General features: G+C 35.2%; 1 protein-coding gene across 1 annotated transcript in view; it reads left to right on the forward strand.

Moving 5' to 3' along the window:
• CFAP47 (cilia and flagella associated protein 47) overlaps positions 1-18,334 on the forward strand; it is a 184,418-nt gene that overhangs the window by 31,815 nt on the left and 134,269 nt on the right. Inside the window, exons 17-19 of the mRNA XM_039329589.1 lie at positions 5,221-5,389; positions 9,000-9,100; positions 13,819-13,978. Of these exons, the coding sequence (XP_039185523.1) occupies positions 5,221-5,389; positions 9,000-9,100; positions 13,819-13,978 (430 nt within the window). The remainder of the gene's footprint in view (positions 1-5,220; positions 5,390-8,999; positions 9,101-13,818; positions 13,979-18,334) is intronic.

Raw genomic sequence — 18,334 nt, forward strand, 5'->3', positions numbered from 1 at the left:
AGTGAAATTATTATATTTTTAATATATTTTATTGATTTTTTACAATAGCAATCTTTAGTGCTTAGTAAACAGTGTATGGTCTGGGTTCATATATTTAAAAAAAAATAATTAATTTCTATAATTCCATAATCAGTATATTAATTAATTATATATTTCCCTGATCTTCTCTTCTTCCAATAGTATTCTCCTTTGTCAACATTAAACAAATATAATTCTTAATACTTTTGATACATACAAGGTTGGATATAAACATTTTTCTTTTATTTGTACAAATAACAATAACATCAACATATAACATCTTTTCTGATCGGCTTATATTTCAATTGTATTTGTAAAAGTCATCTTATTAAGTCGCTGTGTGTCCTGTTTTCAAGATTCTTTAAGCTTGTTTTCCCCTCAGTATTCAAACCATTCTTATCAGTCATAATTTTCTCAAAATTAATTACCTTTAAATATCCAAACTTTTCATTCACATAACCATCCCAATATTTTTACATTTCATACTACTTATACTATATTACTTATACATCTTATCCCTCTTATTGTAGGGCCCCTTTATATCCAAAATTTATCTATTCTTTTAACCCTATTCAGAAAAGTGTTTAATCATATAATATTCCATCTGGTAATTCGAATCAAATCTCTTGAATCTAACTCTAGCCTTCTGCTTTTGCCAAGGAACTTTCCGAGCAGTATGTTCCGCTTGCTAGGGGATTCTTCATGTATTTTTGTGAGTGTTGTTGGGAATGGGAAAGACAAATTAAGTAGGATGTATGTTTTTTCTCTCCCAAACTCCAATGATTCTCCTGGCAGCTCTATAATCCATTTTGTTAGATCTTCTTTCTTATCCTCAAATTTGTTTTGAAGTCCTGAAAGATAAAATAATTTTTCCATTTTCATTGTTGTGGCAAAATCTTGTAGATTTTCTTTTGTTTGTATTAAGCTGTAGTTCTCTTCATTGGTAGCTTCCCTATTTGGGTCACTTTCCTCTGGTTTATGTTCTGTTATCTGATTTGTTTGTTCATTATTTATTGTCGTTTTCTGACTTTTTTAATTGTAACTTTAGGTTGAAGATATGCTCATTTATGTCATCAAAGTTGTTTTTAATCTCATCATAGTTTGTAACAATTGTCATTTGAATTTGTCGCAGCATTGCATACATTTCCTCCTGGAAAGTATTTGCCTTGTCTTGGAGTGTTGGTCCTGCAGATCTCTGATGTTCCAGGTTGGGGCCTTCAGAAGGGAATATTAGGTGTGATTTCCTGTCACTTTTAGATAGGTATGCAACATCCATTTTGTCTCTCCCCTCCATATAGTCTTTCACCGGTACCATAGTCTCTATGATTAGTCTAATCAAACTAGCCAATCTTAAAATCCAAACAACCAAATCTTATATAGTTCTTACCTTTATATATGGTTTTTGTAATCCAGTGCATTTCCAATTGTCAAATCAGCATTGAAAGCAGTGTTTTATAACAGTTCTTCTGTTCAGAGGTCTTACGATTATCAACCAGCCAAAACTGCAGTCCAGAATGTTTAGCCACTTAAGAGTTTTCCAGTAAATTCCTCCTAGAAGATTAGCCAAAAGTTGAAGTTTTTCTTTCTCTGCAAACAATTCTTGAGCTTAAAAATCACAGTTTAGTAAGTATTTTAATCCCAGAAGGTCAATAGTTTTTAAAACAAATGTGGTTCTCACTCTGTAGTAGATGGCCCTGTATATTTTCTTTCCTCTGTTCCCAGCTGTTCTTTATTTGGCTAAAAGTCTCTGAGGTTCAAAATAACAAGTTTTCTCTATTTCTGGGTGTCTTGCCAATCTGAGTCAATGCAGCTGTAATTTTATGTTCTAATCCTCCACCAGATGTCAGTAGCAATTCATTTTCCAACTTTTAAGACAGAGAATTATTTTCTTATAATTTCATCAATACTCTCTCAGATATGGAATCTTTAACAGTTTTCATAATTTTCAGATTTATCCAGACTCTAGTATTATTAACTTCATTTCAATATATTTCTGTCCCCCATAAACATTAATTCGCTGTTTCTATCTATGGAAGAGTGGGGGTATAGTCCCCTTCTCACTTTCAAAGGATTTTTTGCTTCTTGGGGATCTTTTCCAGGAAATCAGTTATGAAATAGGAGAGAGAAGATCGATATTCTCACCTAATTCCAAGTATGCTGTTCACAGTTGTTCTGGTTAGCGCTTTTGGACTTTGGCTGCTGGTAGCTTGGGCTAATCAGCAAGGCGTGGCTAGCCTTTCTCTTGCCGAGTTGGAGGGCTTACCCCTGATCAAATGGACCAACCGCCATCATTCTGTGATCAGCAGGAGACCTCTCCTTCATTGCCTCTCTAGGGCGACTTTAGACCCATTTAGGGTCCCCTGGCAGGGCAAAACCAGCCGTGGGGTGCGGAGCCCCACAATCCATCGGCTGTGGAGCTACAACGCAAGACCAGAAGTCTCAGAATAGTGGAATTATTGTTTCTTAGAAAATACATTGTACTCTTGCCATTTTTTTTTAGTTAGAATCAATTACAACAGCAGCCTTTTAGGGCAATCACCTATGAATTTTCTCAGTCATTGTTCATTCTTAAGGAAGATTGTCTTGTTTCCTCTCCCTTCTTTTCTCACTCTTTGATGGATATTCCTAAATGAGAGCTGATTTTCCTAGGATGATAGAAATAACTCTAATCTATCTGATTTTATTTTGCCAGTAGTAACAGTTCTCAAGGTATTGATAAAAGCTGAAGTGGATGGATAACTTGAGGTGTGAGGTCACTTCACCTCCTCCCTGCTGCAATCATTTTTCTCAATGCCACATTCTAATGATCCTCAGGAAGATGAATTTTGGTTATGGTGGTGGAGATCTGAAGCACCAACTTTCATCATGATTAAAAAAACAAGTCTGAGAATTATTATTTGTTACATTAATCAGTTAATTGCTAGCTGGCTAGAATAATGCAGTCCTTCATAGCCTCCTGACCTATTGTTCTTCTGGCTGGGCATTCAATCGGGGTGATGGTATATAGTTAATCTCAGAAAGAAAGTGGCTAGTGGTGGGATGGTGATGACTAATAACTCTCATGGTTCTTGTGTGAAGGTTAGATTGAGCAAGCTCTGAAATGAAGGGCTTTGAATCTGCTTTGTTTGACATCTGGTATCTTAAAAAAATGATTTGATTGAGAGTTATACCTTTGCATCTGTCCTGCTTGTGAGTCATCTACTTCCAGGATTGGACTTGATGAAGCCTGACACCTATGTTCACTCCTGAATATAAAGGCTTAACAATTTTGCTTTAAGGAAGGGTTTATTTACAGCTGAAATGCAATCTATAATTTTTAACTAGAAATGCAAGTGTAGTTATAATATATCATTATTTAAACTGTTTGCTGAAGATAGATAATCCCATTAAAAAAAAAAAGGTGGCATGCAGCTCTTATTTTCTTAATGGCATTATTTAAATCTGCACTGATATTTAGTTCTTCACTCTTAGCAGAAGCACATTTAACTAAAACAGCTGCACATCAAAATTACATTCCCTTTTCTAAGTGTTATTTTTTATCCTTTTTTGCTTTAGGTTAAGATTCTCCAATTGAGATTTGTTTAGATTCTATTATTTATATAATTTGATTTTAATATAACTTGAACTTTCAAATCATTATAATCTTAGACACTTAAAAGATGATTGGATGCTCACTCATAATTATCCCAGCAAATGGTTTTGATTTCCTTCCTATCACTATTGTACATCAAACCCACTATAGGCCATCTGGACATTTGTTATAATTGATACAATTAATTCTGGTAATTAATGAATCATTGGGGAGAGAGAGTGAGAGAGGGCTGCTTTTTAAAAAGAAAAATTACATTTCTTTTATTGGTGAGTCTGCAGTAATAGGGCACTGTTTAGTTTTTTTTCTTTTTTTGCTGATAAAATATTTTTATGTGTGATGCATCTACTTTTTCTCCTTTTAAATTTGGTTATATATGTCAACTGAGTCTGCTTTAATTTTTATGGCAAATTATCCCTGAGGATAAATAGAATGTTTTTCTATACAGTAGCTTTTGATATTTTGCTAAGCCAGATTTCTTGTTTCATTATCTCAGCTCTACTATTATTTTGAATTGGTTTCACTCCACTTCGTTTTTTGTAGAAAACAGTTCTAAGAAAATTATCCCTGGAACTCCATGTTCAACTGTGTTCAAAATGTTATATCTGCCATATTAGGATGTATATTCATCTATTTAAAGATAAATTGTCTGAAGCTATAGGTTTGGTATCATCAGTGTACGAATAAATACAATACAGAACAAATAATTAGTACAACATAACACCACAATACCACTGATATTTAACCTATACTTCTTTAACTCTACTGGCCCTGCTATTACTATTTGTAACTTGCTTCTGGAAGCAGGGATAGGTAGAAGACAATGAACAAATTGAAACTGAATGCAGATAGGTTGTCGTTCTTTAATATAAGAGCAGTTTTATATTTCCAATATACTCAATCAGATGCTACTGTTAAAAAAACAGAGGTTAGGAATGTGGTGTTTCAGTTGCATTTGATGCATTGTCTTCTTTCCTCTACTGAGATTCAACCTTGAACTGTTATTTCAGATTCAAAAGAATAAAACTTTAGAAAATTAACTTCTTAAGAAGAATAAATCCTAAACTTCTAGAAATGCAACAATGGTAAAGTGCAACATACGTTCTGAGGGCTATCCTCAAATATTGTTTGAAAACTAACACTTTGGGCAGAATGTGACAGTGGATCTAGTTCTTTTGCAATACCTGCTTATAAACTTCCAAGTTCTATTTAAAGTGCTATTAATTTAACTCCTTTCATTGCATGGAATGATAATTCATGGAGTACATAATGTTTTATACTATTCACTTGCTTTTGAGATAATTTTCATAGTACTTCCTCTTAAAATTATCTATATAGGTCAGGTTGCAAGAAGTTCTTTGTATATTTGGCGGAACGAAGGCCACAAATTTAGTTTTTCACCAAACAATAGTTTTTTTCTAATTTTTAGAACTATATTTCCATTTACAGTCTTTTTAATCTTAATTTCATTTCTTTGTGGAGTGACTTTTCTTTCTTAGTATTTTGGGAATATGAATTGACTACTGCCTGAATACAAACTTTGCTGGTTTCTGGTATTGAAACATTTGTATTGTTAGCAATAAGAAAATTATAAATTTATATTCATCCTCTAGGTGGCAGCCTATGACTTTATTCTTCCAATAAAAATTAATGCTGATGAAGCTCAGTGTTCCACAAATACTTCAAAAAAGTTAAATTCTGCTAGTTCAGCAAAGCATATGGTTGTTCCTCGACCTCAATCATTGACTATACCTACTCAAGAATGCAAAGTTCAAGCAACTGGTATGTAAGCCTCAGAGGTAAATATAGATGTGTACAGTGCTTTTTTTGTTAAAAAAAAAAAAGGTGCCGGAACTCACACACATTATACAACCCGCCTTGCCCACCCTACAAAGTTCCATCCAAAAAAGGTGCCGGAACTCCGTTCTGGGTGTTCTATGACAAAAAAAAAAGCCCTGGACATCCTTTAATAATTTTTAAATGTGATAAAATGGACAAATCAGCTGACAAGAACAGATGTCTAAATTAAGATATTTTTTTAGGAATTTATTTATTCACATTTTTGAATTGCCCATCCCCCTCAGAGAGGGGCTCTGGGTGTTGTACAATAAAATATAAAAATAATGTATAAGAATTTAAAAAAAAAAATAAAAAAATAGAATTTAAAAGGAGGCAAGGATGATTGTACCTTGTTAAAAATTAGTTAAAAAGGTGAAGAGAGGGCTCCCAGGGCACAGTCCAACCTGTGTGCTTCTCTTGGCTTCGCAGATGAGGCCACAGAGCTTTGTTTTAACTCTTTTTCAGAAGGCCAGGAGAGTGGTGTGCGCCTTTCCTCCAGGGGGAGAATATTCCACAGGGTCGAGGTGACAGCAAAGAAGGCTCTCTTTCTAGACCCCACCAGTCAAAATTATTTAGCTGATGGTATCTGCAACATATCTTCCTTGCCTGACTGGGTGGAATGAGCCAATGTAATGAGATAAAGATGTTTCCAAAGGTAGCCTGAGCACATACCATGTAGGGTTTTTTAGATCACAACCAATATCTTGAATTGGATCTGGAATCAAGCTATCCATTGTAGTTCTCAGAGCAAAAGTGTTACATGCACCCTTTTGGGGGCATCTAGAATTGTTCCTGTGGCTGCATTCTGCACTAGCTGAAGTTTCTCGATACTTTTCAAGGGCAGTCCCATATGAAGCTCATTGCAGTTGTTCAGACAGGAGATAACCAGGGCCTGGGTGAAAATGTCTGTATTATCTAGATACTTTCTGTGTGGATTCAGACTTGAAATGTTCTTGATTACCAGATGAATGATCTGAACTGAGAGACAAAAGCAAGAGAAGTGTGACCCAGATGATATTTATGGGTCTTTTAAATGATCATTGACTATGTTATACAATAATTTCAAGGAGCTTAGAGAAGGAATACCTTGTAGTGGTTCCACCTTTATCACTCTAGCAGAAGTATTATTGAGATATCTACTCAGATATTTTTATTTTCTATATCATATGCTGCTACATTTCACAAGGACCTATGATTGTGTACAGTATAATAAAATGACATAATAAATCAATAAACCAAGTAACATACCCTAAATAGTAGTTTTGAAGATCACATCTTCCATAATACAATAAAGCTGATAATGATATAGACATGCTGTGACCAATTATCACCCCCCCCCAAACACCCTGTTTTCCTAGCCTTCCTGAAGTTCACAAATGAAGATGTCATCCTGGTCTGCAGTGGGAGGATGGTCTAGAGCAGGGGTGTTAAACTGCCGGCCCATGGGCCGGATGTGTTGTGGTGAAATTGCGCCCACCCTATTGCCGGCAATGGAAAAAAAGTCACAATATGTCACAACACGTTATGTGACGTTGCAAGTTTGACGCCCCTGGTCTAGAGAGTGGGCCTTGTTACCCCAAAGCAGTCATTCCTTTCTGTCTCCTGAATTTATGATGGGAGAGGAACTATTAGTATATTTATTTAGGATGAATACATTAGACAGATAAGACCTCTTTGAAATCAACTGTCCTGTAGCTACTGGAGTACCAAATTTTGTTGAGCTTTGTAAGTCAGAATGAGTATTCATTCCTTTTTTATATATTTATTTATTTTTCATGCTTCTATGCTGCTTTAGACATGAGACTCTACGCAACTTAATGCAAAGCATTCAATATATACATAAAACATTAGCAAAATGATCAAATGTATCAATAATAGTAATAATAAATACAACTAAATATAAATTCAACATAATGCTATTATTATTCTAAAAATAATGCACCTTTTAATACCAAAGCAGACAGTTTTATCCCAATGCACATACAACTTCCATTCTTATCTCAGCCCTCAAAGATGTATTTAAAAATTAAAAAAATCAATAAAATATATTACAAAAAAAGATGTACTTAAAAAAACCATCCTGAATATTAGAAGAGAAAGGAATACTTAGGAAGGAGCAGAATCACTCTCACACTCTGTACTGTCCTGTAGAGATACAATGAAATCAAACATTGCTGAGAGATCTAAAAAGATAAAGAGGTACGCATCCATATTCTCACACAGGATCTCACCCAACACTATAACCAGTATGGTTTCTGTTTCATGCTTAGGCCTGAATTCTGGATGAAAAAAAATCCAGATAAACTGCATTCTATAGGGTGGGTTTGCAAGTGATTGGACACTGGATGTTAGTTGTCTAGCATGTCTAAATCCAGAGATGTCTTCTTCATGATGGAGTATACCATTGCCTCTTTCAGGTCAGAGAGCACCATCCTTTTCCACAATGAGGCATTGACCATTTTCCTGATCCATCCATTGCCTCCCCTACCTGCTCCCAAGATCCACAAGATTTTATAGTTTCACTTTTAGAACAAATCAATGTACCATAACCGAGTAATCAAACATTTTAGCCTGTACCAAAAATATTTGGGCTCAAAGTCTGAATGGACACAGTGACATTATCAGGATCAAATTTAACAACCTGCTTTTTGGAGAATTTGTGAGTTGTTTTACAACAAAAATAGATATGGATGCTTTAAATTGGGATTTATTTAATCTTTTTATGATTTTGAGAATCTAAGAACCTTCTTAGAAATATGTATTTAAATGCATAAAATTAAATACATAGGTATAGATTGTATTACAAGGGAAACCAATTGTACTCAAACATAGTTTTATTAAAAATACATAACAGGATAGTACACTAATATATATGATTGTTAATCCATAAATCATTAACAAAAGAATACCCTTTGTTGGGCATAATAATTTTAGATACTGAGATTTACAAGTTAGCAAATAATTTTGGAATTTAGATGTCATAAATTACTTTCTTGCCTATATACATTATTGAATGAAAAGCTAAATTTCAATTATAAGTTGTTGAAAATAAAGTTTTAATTTTTTCCCATCCATCTTCCTAAAATCTCTTCATAGACCTTTCATCAAGAATACCTACTTTAAATTATTGCATACGTTTTCATGTTAATTTTGCTGTGCTCAGCTACAATTCCAGACCCAGAACCCTATTTGTAATGTTATGAGGTAATGTTACGAGAATTTTCTATCTTGAATGCTAACTTAATTTGGCAAACCTATACAGGTCTGGATAGAGTTTCAATTTTATCTCCCCATCAGGGTACCCTGAAGTTTTCTCTATATAGTAAGCTGAGGAAAGATATATTCAGTTTTGTTCATGTACTGAGTGTATTTCTTACCATTTCAAATCAATCAAACTTTTGAAATCTAGATTCTTTATTGAGTTTTGTTTAATTTGAAGATTTTCCAATTCTGGTCAAAATTACTGATTTCATCCAGATTTAATCCATGTGTAGTTTAATAAATCTATGTTCCTGAAGTTAAAATAGTTGTCTATGTTTGTTTGTTTCTACAGTGTTACAGCCGCCACTGCATATTTATCCTTTAGAGCTCACCTTTCAACATAGTGTAAAATGTATCAACATGGGTGTTATAAGTGACAGCAGTAATATAAAGGTTGGTACATATTATAGGGAAGTGTGGATACTTCTAATTGGGCCACACTGTTGTTCTGAAGTTCTGTTTATGCAGTGTTTTCAAACAAGAATTAATAATTCAAATGCTGGTAATTTTTGTTCACACGATTTCTGTATATTTTCTTTTAGATTCTATATCTTCTTTTGATTTCCTGTATGATGGCAGAATAAAAACATACCACACACAAACATACACAGATACATATATACACTAAAAAATATAGTGCTTCTTTATATCTAAAATAAATCAAATATACGTTACAGAATATATAGTATAGGATTAATCTACTTGCAGATTAAAATTTGAACTGAAAGACCTCACTGAAACATAAGGCTAAGCTACTAATCAAATTTATAAGCCTTAAGTCATGCCTTAGATTCAGTCCTCTGATGTCGCCAAAGATAGGAGAAAAGTTTTATTACCCCTTTCTCTCTTTTTTCCTATTAAGCACAGTTTAGGATTATTTCAAATTAATGCTGAATAGTGGTCATTTTTTCCATGAAAAATGTATATTTATTGCATTTACATCTGTTTTTTTTCCCTTGAATAAAATTTTATTTTATTCAGAAAATTAAGGTAAAATAAAAACTCAAAAAAGACAGAGAAAGAGAGAGAAAGAAATGTTATAAAAACAAACAAGGTTGAACAAAATATTAGATAGGAAAGAAAAAATGTACATTAAAAAAGAGAAAAGTAAAAAAAAGCATAGTAGTTAATGGGAACAAATGGCAAAGTTAAAATTCAGAGCCATTTTTTAACAATCTATTATTGTATTTAACTTGTAGAAAGTCTACAACAGCTTCTTATCTATCATAAATCACTGCAATCATTGTCTCTGATCTGGCTGGGATCAAAGATCATTCTTTGATTTTTAATTATAAAAATTTTCCTTAAGATTTTGGTTGAGAACTTTTCCAACAATTGTATCTTTTCTCCCTAAATCATAAACCTCTGTTGTCGATCCATTTTTTCAAAAAAGTCCAATTGAAATTATTTTCCAGTTAGATATAGTAAGTCCATTCCCCAATTACCATCATTCTTCTTTAGAAAGTCCAGTTCATCACTCGATTCTGTTAACTCCAATTCTAGAATAGAATAATACCTTTATTGTTACTCTGAATGTACACTAATTGGCATACATTAAAATGAAATTTTGTTGCTACAGCTCTCAAATGCTCACTACCTCCTACATAAATATGTCAAAAATAAATAAATACAGAATTATGCATATACCCACCCATATTATATGATACAGAGAAACAACAGTTTAGTTCGGGTTATGTATGTGCATGGTGAGAAAAACGAATCTTGAGAGTTTACCAGACAGATGGCATAGGGAACAAAGCTATTACAGAATCAGGTAGCCCTGCTAGAAATATTTCAAAACCTCCTCCCAGAGGGGAGCAACAGAAACAGACCATGAAGTGTGTATGAGTGGTCTCTAACAATGCTTTGAGCTTTAATAATAATAATAATAATAATAATAATAATAAGTTGGAAGGGACCTTGGAGGTTATCTAGTCCAACTCCCTGCTCAGGCAGGAAACCCTATACCATTTCAGACAAATGGCTGTCCAGTCTCTTCTTAAAAACTTCCAGTGTTGGAGCATTCACCACTTCTGGAGGCAGGTTGTTCCACTGGTTAATTGTTCTAACTGTCAGGAAGTTTCTCCTTAGTTCTAGGTTGCTTCTCTCCTTGATTAGTTTCCACCCGTTGCTTCTTGTCCTGCCTTCAGGGCACTTTGGAAAATAGCTTGACTTCCCTCTTCTTTGTGGCAGCCCCTGAGATATTGGAACACTGCTGTCATGTCCCCCCTCGTCCTTCTCTTCGTTAAACTAGACATACCCAATTCCAGCAACCGTTCCTTATATGTTTTAGCCTCCAGTCCCCTAATCATCTTTGTTGCTCTTCTCTATACTCTTTCTAGAGTCTCAACATCTTTTTTACATCGTGGTGACCAAAACTGGATGCAGTATTCCAAGTGTGGCCTTACCAAGGCATTGTAAAGTGGTATTAATACTTCACGTGTTCTTGATTCTATCCCTCTGTTAATGCAGCCCAGCACTGTGTTGGCCTTTTTGACAGCTGCAACACACTGCTGGCTCATATTTAAGTGATTGTCTACTAGGACTCTAAGGTCCCTCTCACAATTACTGCTATTGAGCAAGGTACCCCCTATACTATACTTGTACATTTGGTTTTTCTTGCCTAAATGTAGAACCTTACTTTTTTCACCATTGAATTTCATTTTGTTAGATAGCGCCCAGTGTTCAAGTCTGTCCAGATCCTCCTGTATCCTAAGCCTGTCTTCTGGAGTTTTGGCTATTTCTGCCAGATTGGTGTCGTCTGCAAATTTGATGATTTCCCCATCTATCCCCTTGTCCAAATCATTGATGAAGATGTTGAAGAGCACTGTTCCCAGAACAGAGTCCTGGGGCACCCCACTACACACTTCCCTCCATGTAGATGCAGTTCCATTGAGGACCACACACTGAGTACGGCCTTATAAGCAGCATCCTGAATACCAGGAAACAAGCTTCCTATGATCTCGGCTGTCCTTACCATTCTCTGTATGGACTTTCTTTTTCCTTTTTTATTAAAAGTTTTACAAATTCAATACATTATAACCCAAACCCCTCCCACCCCTTCCCCCCCTCCCCCACTTCCCAGAGCTGATTACAGGGTAAAAAAATATGTGTATGTTTGTCTGTATGGACTTTCTATCTGCTGCCATCAAACCAGACAGAGATGCAGTTTGTTAAAATGCTCTCAATTGCGCCTTTGTAAAAAGTGGCCAGGACAGAAGGAGAAAGATGTGCTCTCCTCATCCGACGCAGGAAATGCAGAGGCTGGTTTGCCTGCTTCACTAAGGATGACGTGTGGAGAGACTAATTCATATTGTTAGTTATCTGCACCCCCAGATACTTAATACTGTTGACCACCTCTACAGCTGCATTCTTTATACTAAATGGAGTATGACTATGCCGGCTCTTTCTAAAATCTACAATGATCTCCTTTGTTTTATCAACATTTAGAACCAGGTTACTTTTATATTCATCTCTTCCCTATAAGCATCTTCATTGTCATCCCAGATAAGACCCACCACTGCCGTGTCTGCATACTTCATAATATGTTTTGTAGCAGATTTGGCACCGCAGTCATGGGTCATCAAGGTGAACAGTAGCAGACTCAGGACACAGCCGTGTGGAGAACCTATACTCAAGGAGATGGAATTGGAAACTTTCTTTCCAACTCACAATAAGGAAATCAAGTGTCTGTAGAATCTGTAGAAGCCATATCCCCTTCAGCCTTCTCCAACAAACCTACAGTTTCCAAACCAAGCTTCTTCTCCTTTAAATCTGCCAACAGCAGTTTAGATTCCAATCTATCCACTTGTGAGCTTGGTTTGGCTGTAGTTGATTGTGTCTGAATATCCTGTTTAGATAGATTTAAAACCATTGTTATGTTATCAAACTTTTTACCAAAGTCTTCAGTTTAAACGTACAGGTTAAAGGGTAATTTTTTCCCCTAAAGGCTTCCCAGAGGGCTTTATCTTTAAGTTGGTACATTGTTTTCATTTTTAATATAGTCCTGTAACTGGGCATTCATAAATAGACATAAACGATTCCTTTCAAAGATGGGAGTAAGATATATTGTAACAAAGTAATATATATATATATATGAAGGGAAGAACTAGGGTGACATGATAGTAGTGTTCCAATATCTCGGGTTGTCACAAAAAAGAGGGAGTCAAGCTTTTCTCAAAAGCACCTGAAGGTAGGACAAGAAGCAAAGGATGGAAACTAATCAAGGAAACACCCAACATAGAACTAAGAAGAAATTTCCTGACAGTTGTAACAATTAATCAGTGGAACAAATGGCCTCCAGAAGTTGTGAATGCTCCAACACTGGAAGTTTTTAAGAAGAGACTGGGCAACCATTTGTCTGAAATAGTGTAGGGCTTGCTGCCTGAGCAGGGGGTTGGATTAGAAGACTTCCAAGTTCCCCTCCAACTCCATTATTATTATTATTGTTGTTGTTTTTGCCATTGTCATCATCAAAATCTTGGGCCATTTTTAGCTGCCCATTCAGATCTAGGAACCCACTTTGGTGACAAAATCAACTGTTTATCGACAGGGGAAACAGATTGCCCTTCACTCAGCATGCCATCTTGGAGGAAATCCAACAGTAGAATGAAACAATTCAATTCTCACAACTGCCATAGAGATAGGAAAAGCCTTCTCTTTGGGCATTATTGTTTCAAAAGTGACCTGATCAGTGCTCCTTCAGTAAAGTTGAAGTATCTTTTGTATCAGAAATGAGTCTGAAATATCTTTTGTTTGGATTTCTAAAACCTTGATTCTGAGCATAGCATTTTTTTTATATTTATTACATGCGTATCAAATGAGTAATTTGTTCGTACAGCTCAAAATTCATGCAGAAACATCTTTTGCATTTGTCACTTTTACATCACTTTTACATCACTCATTTTAATTAGCTATCAGAACACCCCACTACTATTTTGCACAATATTATAACACTAGTATTTTTCAGTAACAGTCATAATTTGGAAATAATATGCCTGAAATTTGGAGGACACACATAAATCTTTTGAAGATAGGTCTTTTTGGTGTCATTAATTATTCATAAAGTAGCCCATCTTATATCATGTGGCTTACCTCATGTCTTTCTGCAGAAACTGTATTTGAAAAACATCTCAAAGAAACAGCTTACTTGGCGATTTGATCTTGATGGAGCAGGCAAAGCCGTAGATGATGGTATTTTCAAATTTAGTTTACATACTGGAATTCTCTATCCGGGACAAAATACAGCTGTTACCATATGCTTCTGCCCATGTAAGAATTTGTTTTCCTGTCTACTCTGTATATGTTTAAACCAATTCTACATTTGAAATGCTTTATAGATACTTTCTTACTTATTTTTCTAAATTTGACAAGTTAGTTATTTTGTTTAAAACTATAAATATATATTCTGAGGTTTTCGCGGGTGTTTGTATGTAGGTCTTTGGTTATTCGGGTTTTCTCCCGCATCAGATTTTAAGTGTCTTGGCGATGTTTCGAGGAAGTCCCATTCGTCATCTTCAGGCTGGTGTTTTCGGCTTCGTACTTCTAGGAACAATGTGTGATCGTAGCTGTTTCTTCCTTTTAACTGCTAGTGGGGGTATGAACTGATTGGATGAGAGCTTGACTATGTTCTGATTGGGTGGAGGTGTGTTCTGATTTGTTAGGGGCTTGGCTGTGCTCTGGAGGGGGGTTGGCTGTGCTCTGATTGGTTGGGGGAGTGTTCTGTTTCGGTGGGTGCTTTGTTGTGCTTGGGTTAGTCTGAGTTGCAGGGGGGAGTGAGATGGTGAGCTGTGTTGCTGTTGTTTGGCTTTGCGTTCGTGGTCGTGCCTCATCTTCATGGTGGGTGTCAGTTTGCTTCATATATGGATTGGAGGAGTTTAAAGTGGCTAATGATGCAGCTGTAGTCTGGCTTCTGGTTTGTGGTCGTGCCTCATCATCGGTGTGGGTTTGTTTGTTTTTGCATGGATGTGTGGTGGTGACATCCTGTGTGGTTTTCGTGAGTATGGGTCTGGTGTCATTCTTTGTATTAGGGACTCATTCATCAATAAGGGCGGGTTTCCAAATGGCTGGTAGGCGGGAGGTATCATCTCGCTTGTTCATGCTGTGTGGGCGTTTTTCTATCTCGATGGCTTCTCTGATTATTCTGTTATTAAAATGTTCACTTTTGGCAATCGTTCTGGTATTTTTAAAGTCAATTTCATGTCCTGTGGCTTTAAGGTGTTGGACCAGGGAAGAAGTTGGTTCCTCTTTTTTGACTGAGTTCTTATGTTCCTCAATGCATGCACTTATTCTTCTGTTGGTTTGTCCGATGTATATGGTAGGACAAGCAGTGCATGGGATTTCATATACTCCTTGATTTTCTAACCCAAAGACATACATACAAACACACACATACATTATGTATAGTGTATATATATATAATTTATACACACATATTCATACACACACACACAAACCCACAAACAATAATATACTGTATAGAAACATACAAAGTATATACAGTATTCTTGTACATTTACTTCATTTGCTAGGCTTGAATGAGCAATAGAAGAAAACCTTCGTAAAGATATATTTCCCATGGGTTCTATTGTTAATTTAATGATTTGAAGGAAGAGATGCTTTTGTTTGGAAAGTTTCAAAGAAAATCAGTTTTCCACCTCTTCATTTAGTTGGAAGGTGACTGAAAATTACCATTGTAGGGGTGATATGACTTGTCTCAAATCATCTCAAACAACATGCAAAGCTGCACAATCACATAGTATACATTATAGGTTAGCCTTTTAACTTTTCAATTAGTAAATGATTATGGTTCTTTCTAAAGATGAAGACTACCAGACTTTTTCTATACAGTAAATATTCCACCTAACCATAAACATGTGCACTGTCTTCCTCTGGAAAAAGACATACAGCAGCTTTTATTTTTGAATATTTATGTCCTGCAGCACCGATTTTAAGTCAGTTGAAACCATTGCACTTAATCACTTATAACTGAAAATATTAGTGCAGTACTCTTTGTACCTTAATTTTCTGTTGGTTTTTTTTAATGAGAATCTTTACACCATTCCAAAATACCTTGTTTGGTCTAATCATTTTAGCACTAGAAATTTATAATGTATTTTACCTTCTCTGAAGATGTATTATGAATCTTCAGTCACCAAGACTAATTTAATGACATATTAAAATACATATTGTAGTATAATTACTTACAAAAGTCTTTAGAACTGATACTGTATCTGCAAAATAAGTAATGAATAAGTATAATCAATATATATTGAGATGCTACAGCTGCAAACTATTTTCTATACAGTAATGGAACTTTTTAAAGATATCAGCTGTGAATGAAGATTTTAATGCAGATATGTATATGATTCCTGGAGGTACCACATATTAATTACTGTATATTCATATTATGATTCACATAATTAAGCAAGATGAAATTTTACAGAACTTATGTTAAGGAAGCCAAACAGTTTGGAAACTGAACTATAAAGATATTACTACTGAAATTAGAAGCTGACATCTAAATATTTTACTTTTAACTCCTTCAGCCATAAATTAAAATATTACTTTTCCAACTTCTCTTTGACTATTTTTGTTTCATATGTGGAGATCACTTTCTTAATCTGTGGTATTGGTTTTCTTCAAGACTGAAAAGCATGCACAAAACTGTTCCTAAGTTTTCTATTAGAGTGATTGCTCTTTTTGTGAGTTGTTAAAGTTATATTGAACTCTTGCCCCTTCCACTGTACAGAGAGACTTAATTTTCATTTCCTTATGTACTGAACAAAGTAGCAGAGGATTTTGACAACTTTAGTAATAGGATAGGATAGGATAGGATAGGATAGGATAGGATAGGATAGGATAGATAGATAGATAGATAGATAGATAGATAGATAGATAGATAGATAGATAGATAGATAGATAGATAGATAACCCTTACTGTGTTTTCTTTTTACTGTGGGCACAATGGCACACATTAAAAATGAAATTTAGTTGCTTGCTTTCAGAGTGTATACATACATAACACACATTTAAACATACCATATACAACATACAGTATGTATAGACCTACACCCTTACATAAAAGTAACATATAAAATTGTGGGCTTGTTAATATATATTTCTTTTTTTGATGATTTAACAATTTAATAATTTAATAATTATAGATGACTTAGATGAGGGAATTGGAGAACTCATTAAATTTGCAGATGACACCAAACTGACAGGTGTGGCCAACACCCCCGAAGACAAACTCAGGATCCAAAAACATCTTGACAAACTTGAACAATGGGCCCTATCCAACAAAATGAGTTTCACTGTGGAGAAAAGCAAAGTCTTACATCTAGGCAGGAAAAACCAAAGGTGCAAATACAGATTGGACGAGACGTGGCTTAAAAGCAGCAACTGTGAGAGAGACTTTGGAGTCCTAGTGGACAATCACTTGACTATGAGCCAGCAATGTGCAACAGCAACCAAAAAAGCTGACACAATCCTGGGTTGTATAAATAGAGGCATAGAATCAAGATCATATGAAGTATTGTTACCGCTTTATAAAATCCTAGTAAGACCACACCTGGAATACTGCAGCCAATTTTGGTTACCATATCACAAAAAAGATGTTGAGAGTTTGGAAAAAATTCAGAGAAAAGCAACTAAGATGATCAAAGGCCTGGAGAATAAAACATATGAAAACAGCTATGGGACTTGGATTTGGCTAGTCTAAAGAAAAGAAGAAATAGGGGAGACATGATAGCAGCATTCCAGTATCTGAAAGGCTGCCATAAAGCAGAGGGGGCCAGTTGTTCATCAAAGCAGCAGAGGGAAGGACAAGAAACAATGGTTGGAAACTGATCAAAGAGAGAAGCTACTTGGAATTAAGGAGAAACTTCCTAACAGTGAGGACAATCAACTAGTGGAACAGCTTACCCTCAGAAATCGTGGGCACTCCATCACTGGAAATTTTTAAGAAGAGACTGGACATTCACCTGTCTGAGACAGTATAGGTTCTCCTGCTTGAGCAGAGGGCTAGACTAGAAGACCTCCAAAGTCCCTTCCAGTTCTATTCTATTCTATTCTATTCTATTCTATTCTATTCTATTCTATTCTATTCTATTCTATTCTATTCTATTCTATTCTATTCTATTCACAAGAAATTAACACTTTCCATAAAAACATATAATCCATTCAAAAGACCTCACTTTAAATGATAGATTTCATGTGATGTTCCACATTAAGTTACTTGAATTTGGCAGTGGAGATCATCAAAATACAAGATAGGATGATTTGTAAAACTGTATGTTTTGAGACTGTGTGTATATGCTAAGAATTGCTGTTTATCCAATGTGATTGATTGAATTATTATTTCCCAATAAGAAACAAAGGCTTGTTTTTTGGAATGAGTTTACTAAACAAATGAACAAGGACAGCTAACAAGAATTTGGTGATGGAGTTCAAACAGGAGATTCTCAAAAAAAATTTTCTAAGTCAACAATGTGCTTGGCTAATATGAGAGCTGGGATGGGAACAAGAAATAAAAACATTTCTATTTGTGGTGCCTTGAGAAGCAGAGGTGAACATAAATGGACATGACAAGGCAATAATGACTTGCAGTACTTGTGGCATGTTTTT

This window comes from Crotalus tigris, unplaced genomic scaffold (assembly GCF_016545835.1).
Source record: "Crotalus tigris isolate CLP2741 ecotype Arizona unplaced genomic scaffold, ASM1654583v1 scf7180000024401.5802323, whole genome shotgun sequence".
Taxonomy (NCBI): Eukaryota; Metazoa; Chordata; class Lepidosauria; order Squamata; family Viperidae; genus Crotalus; species Crotalus tigris.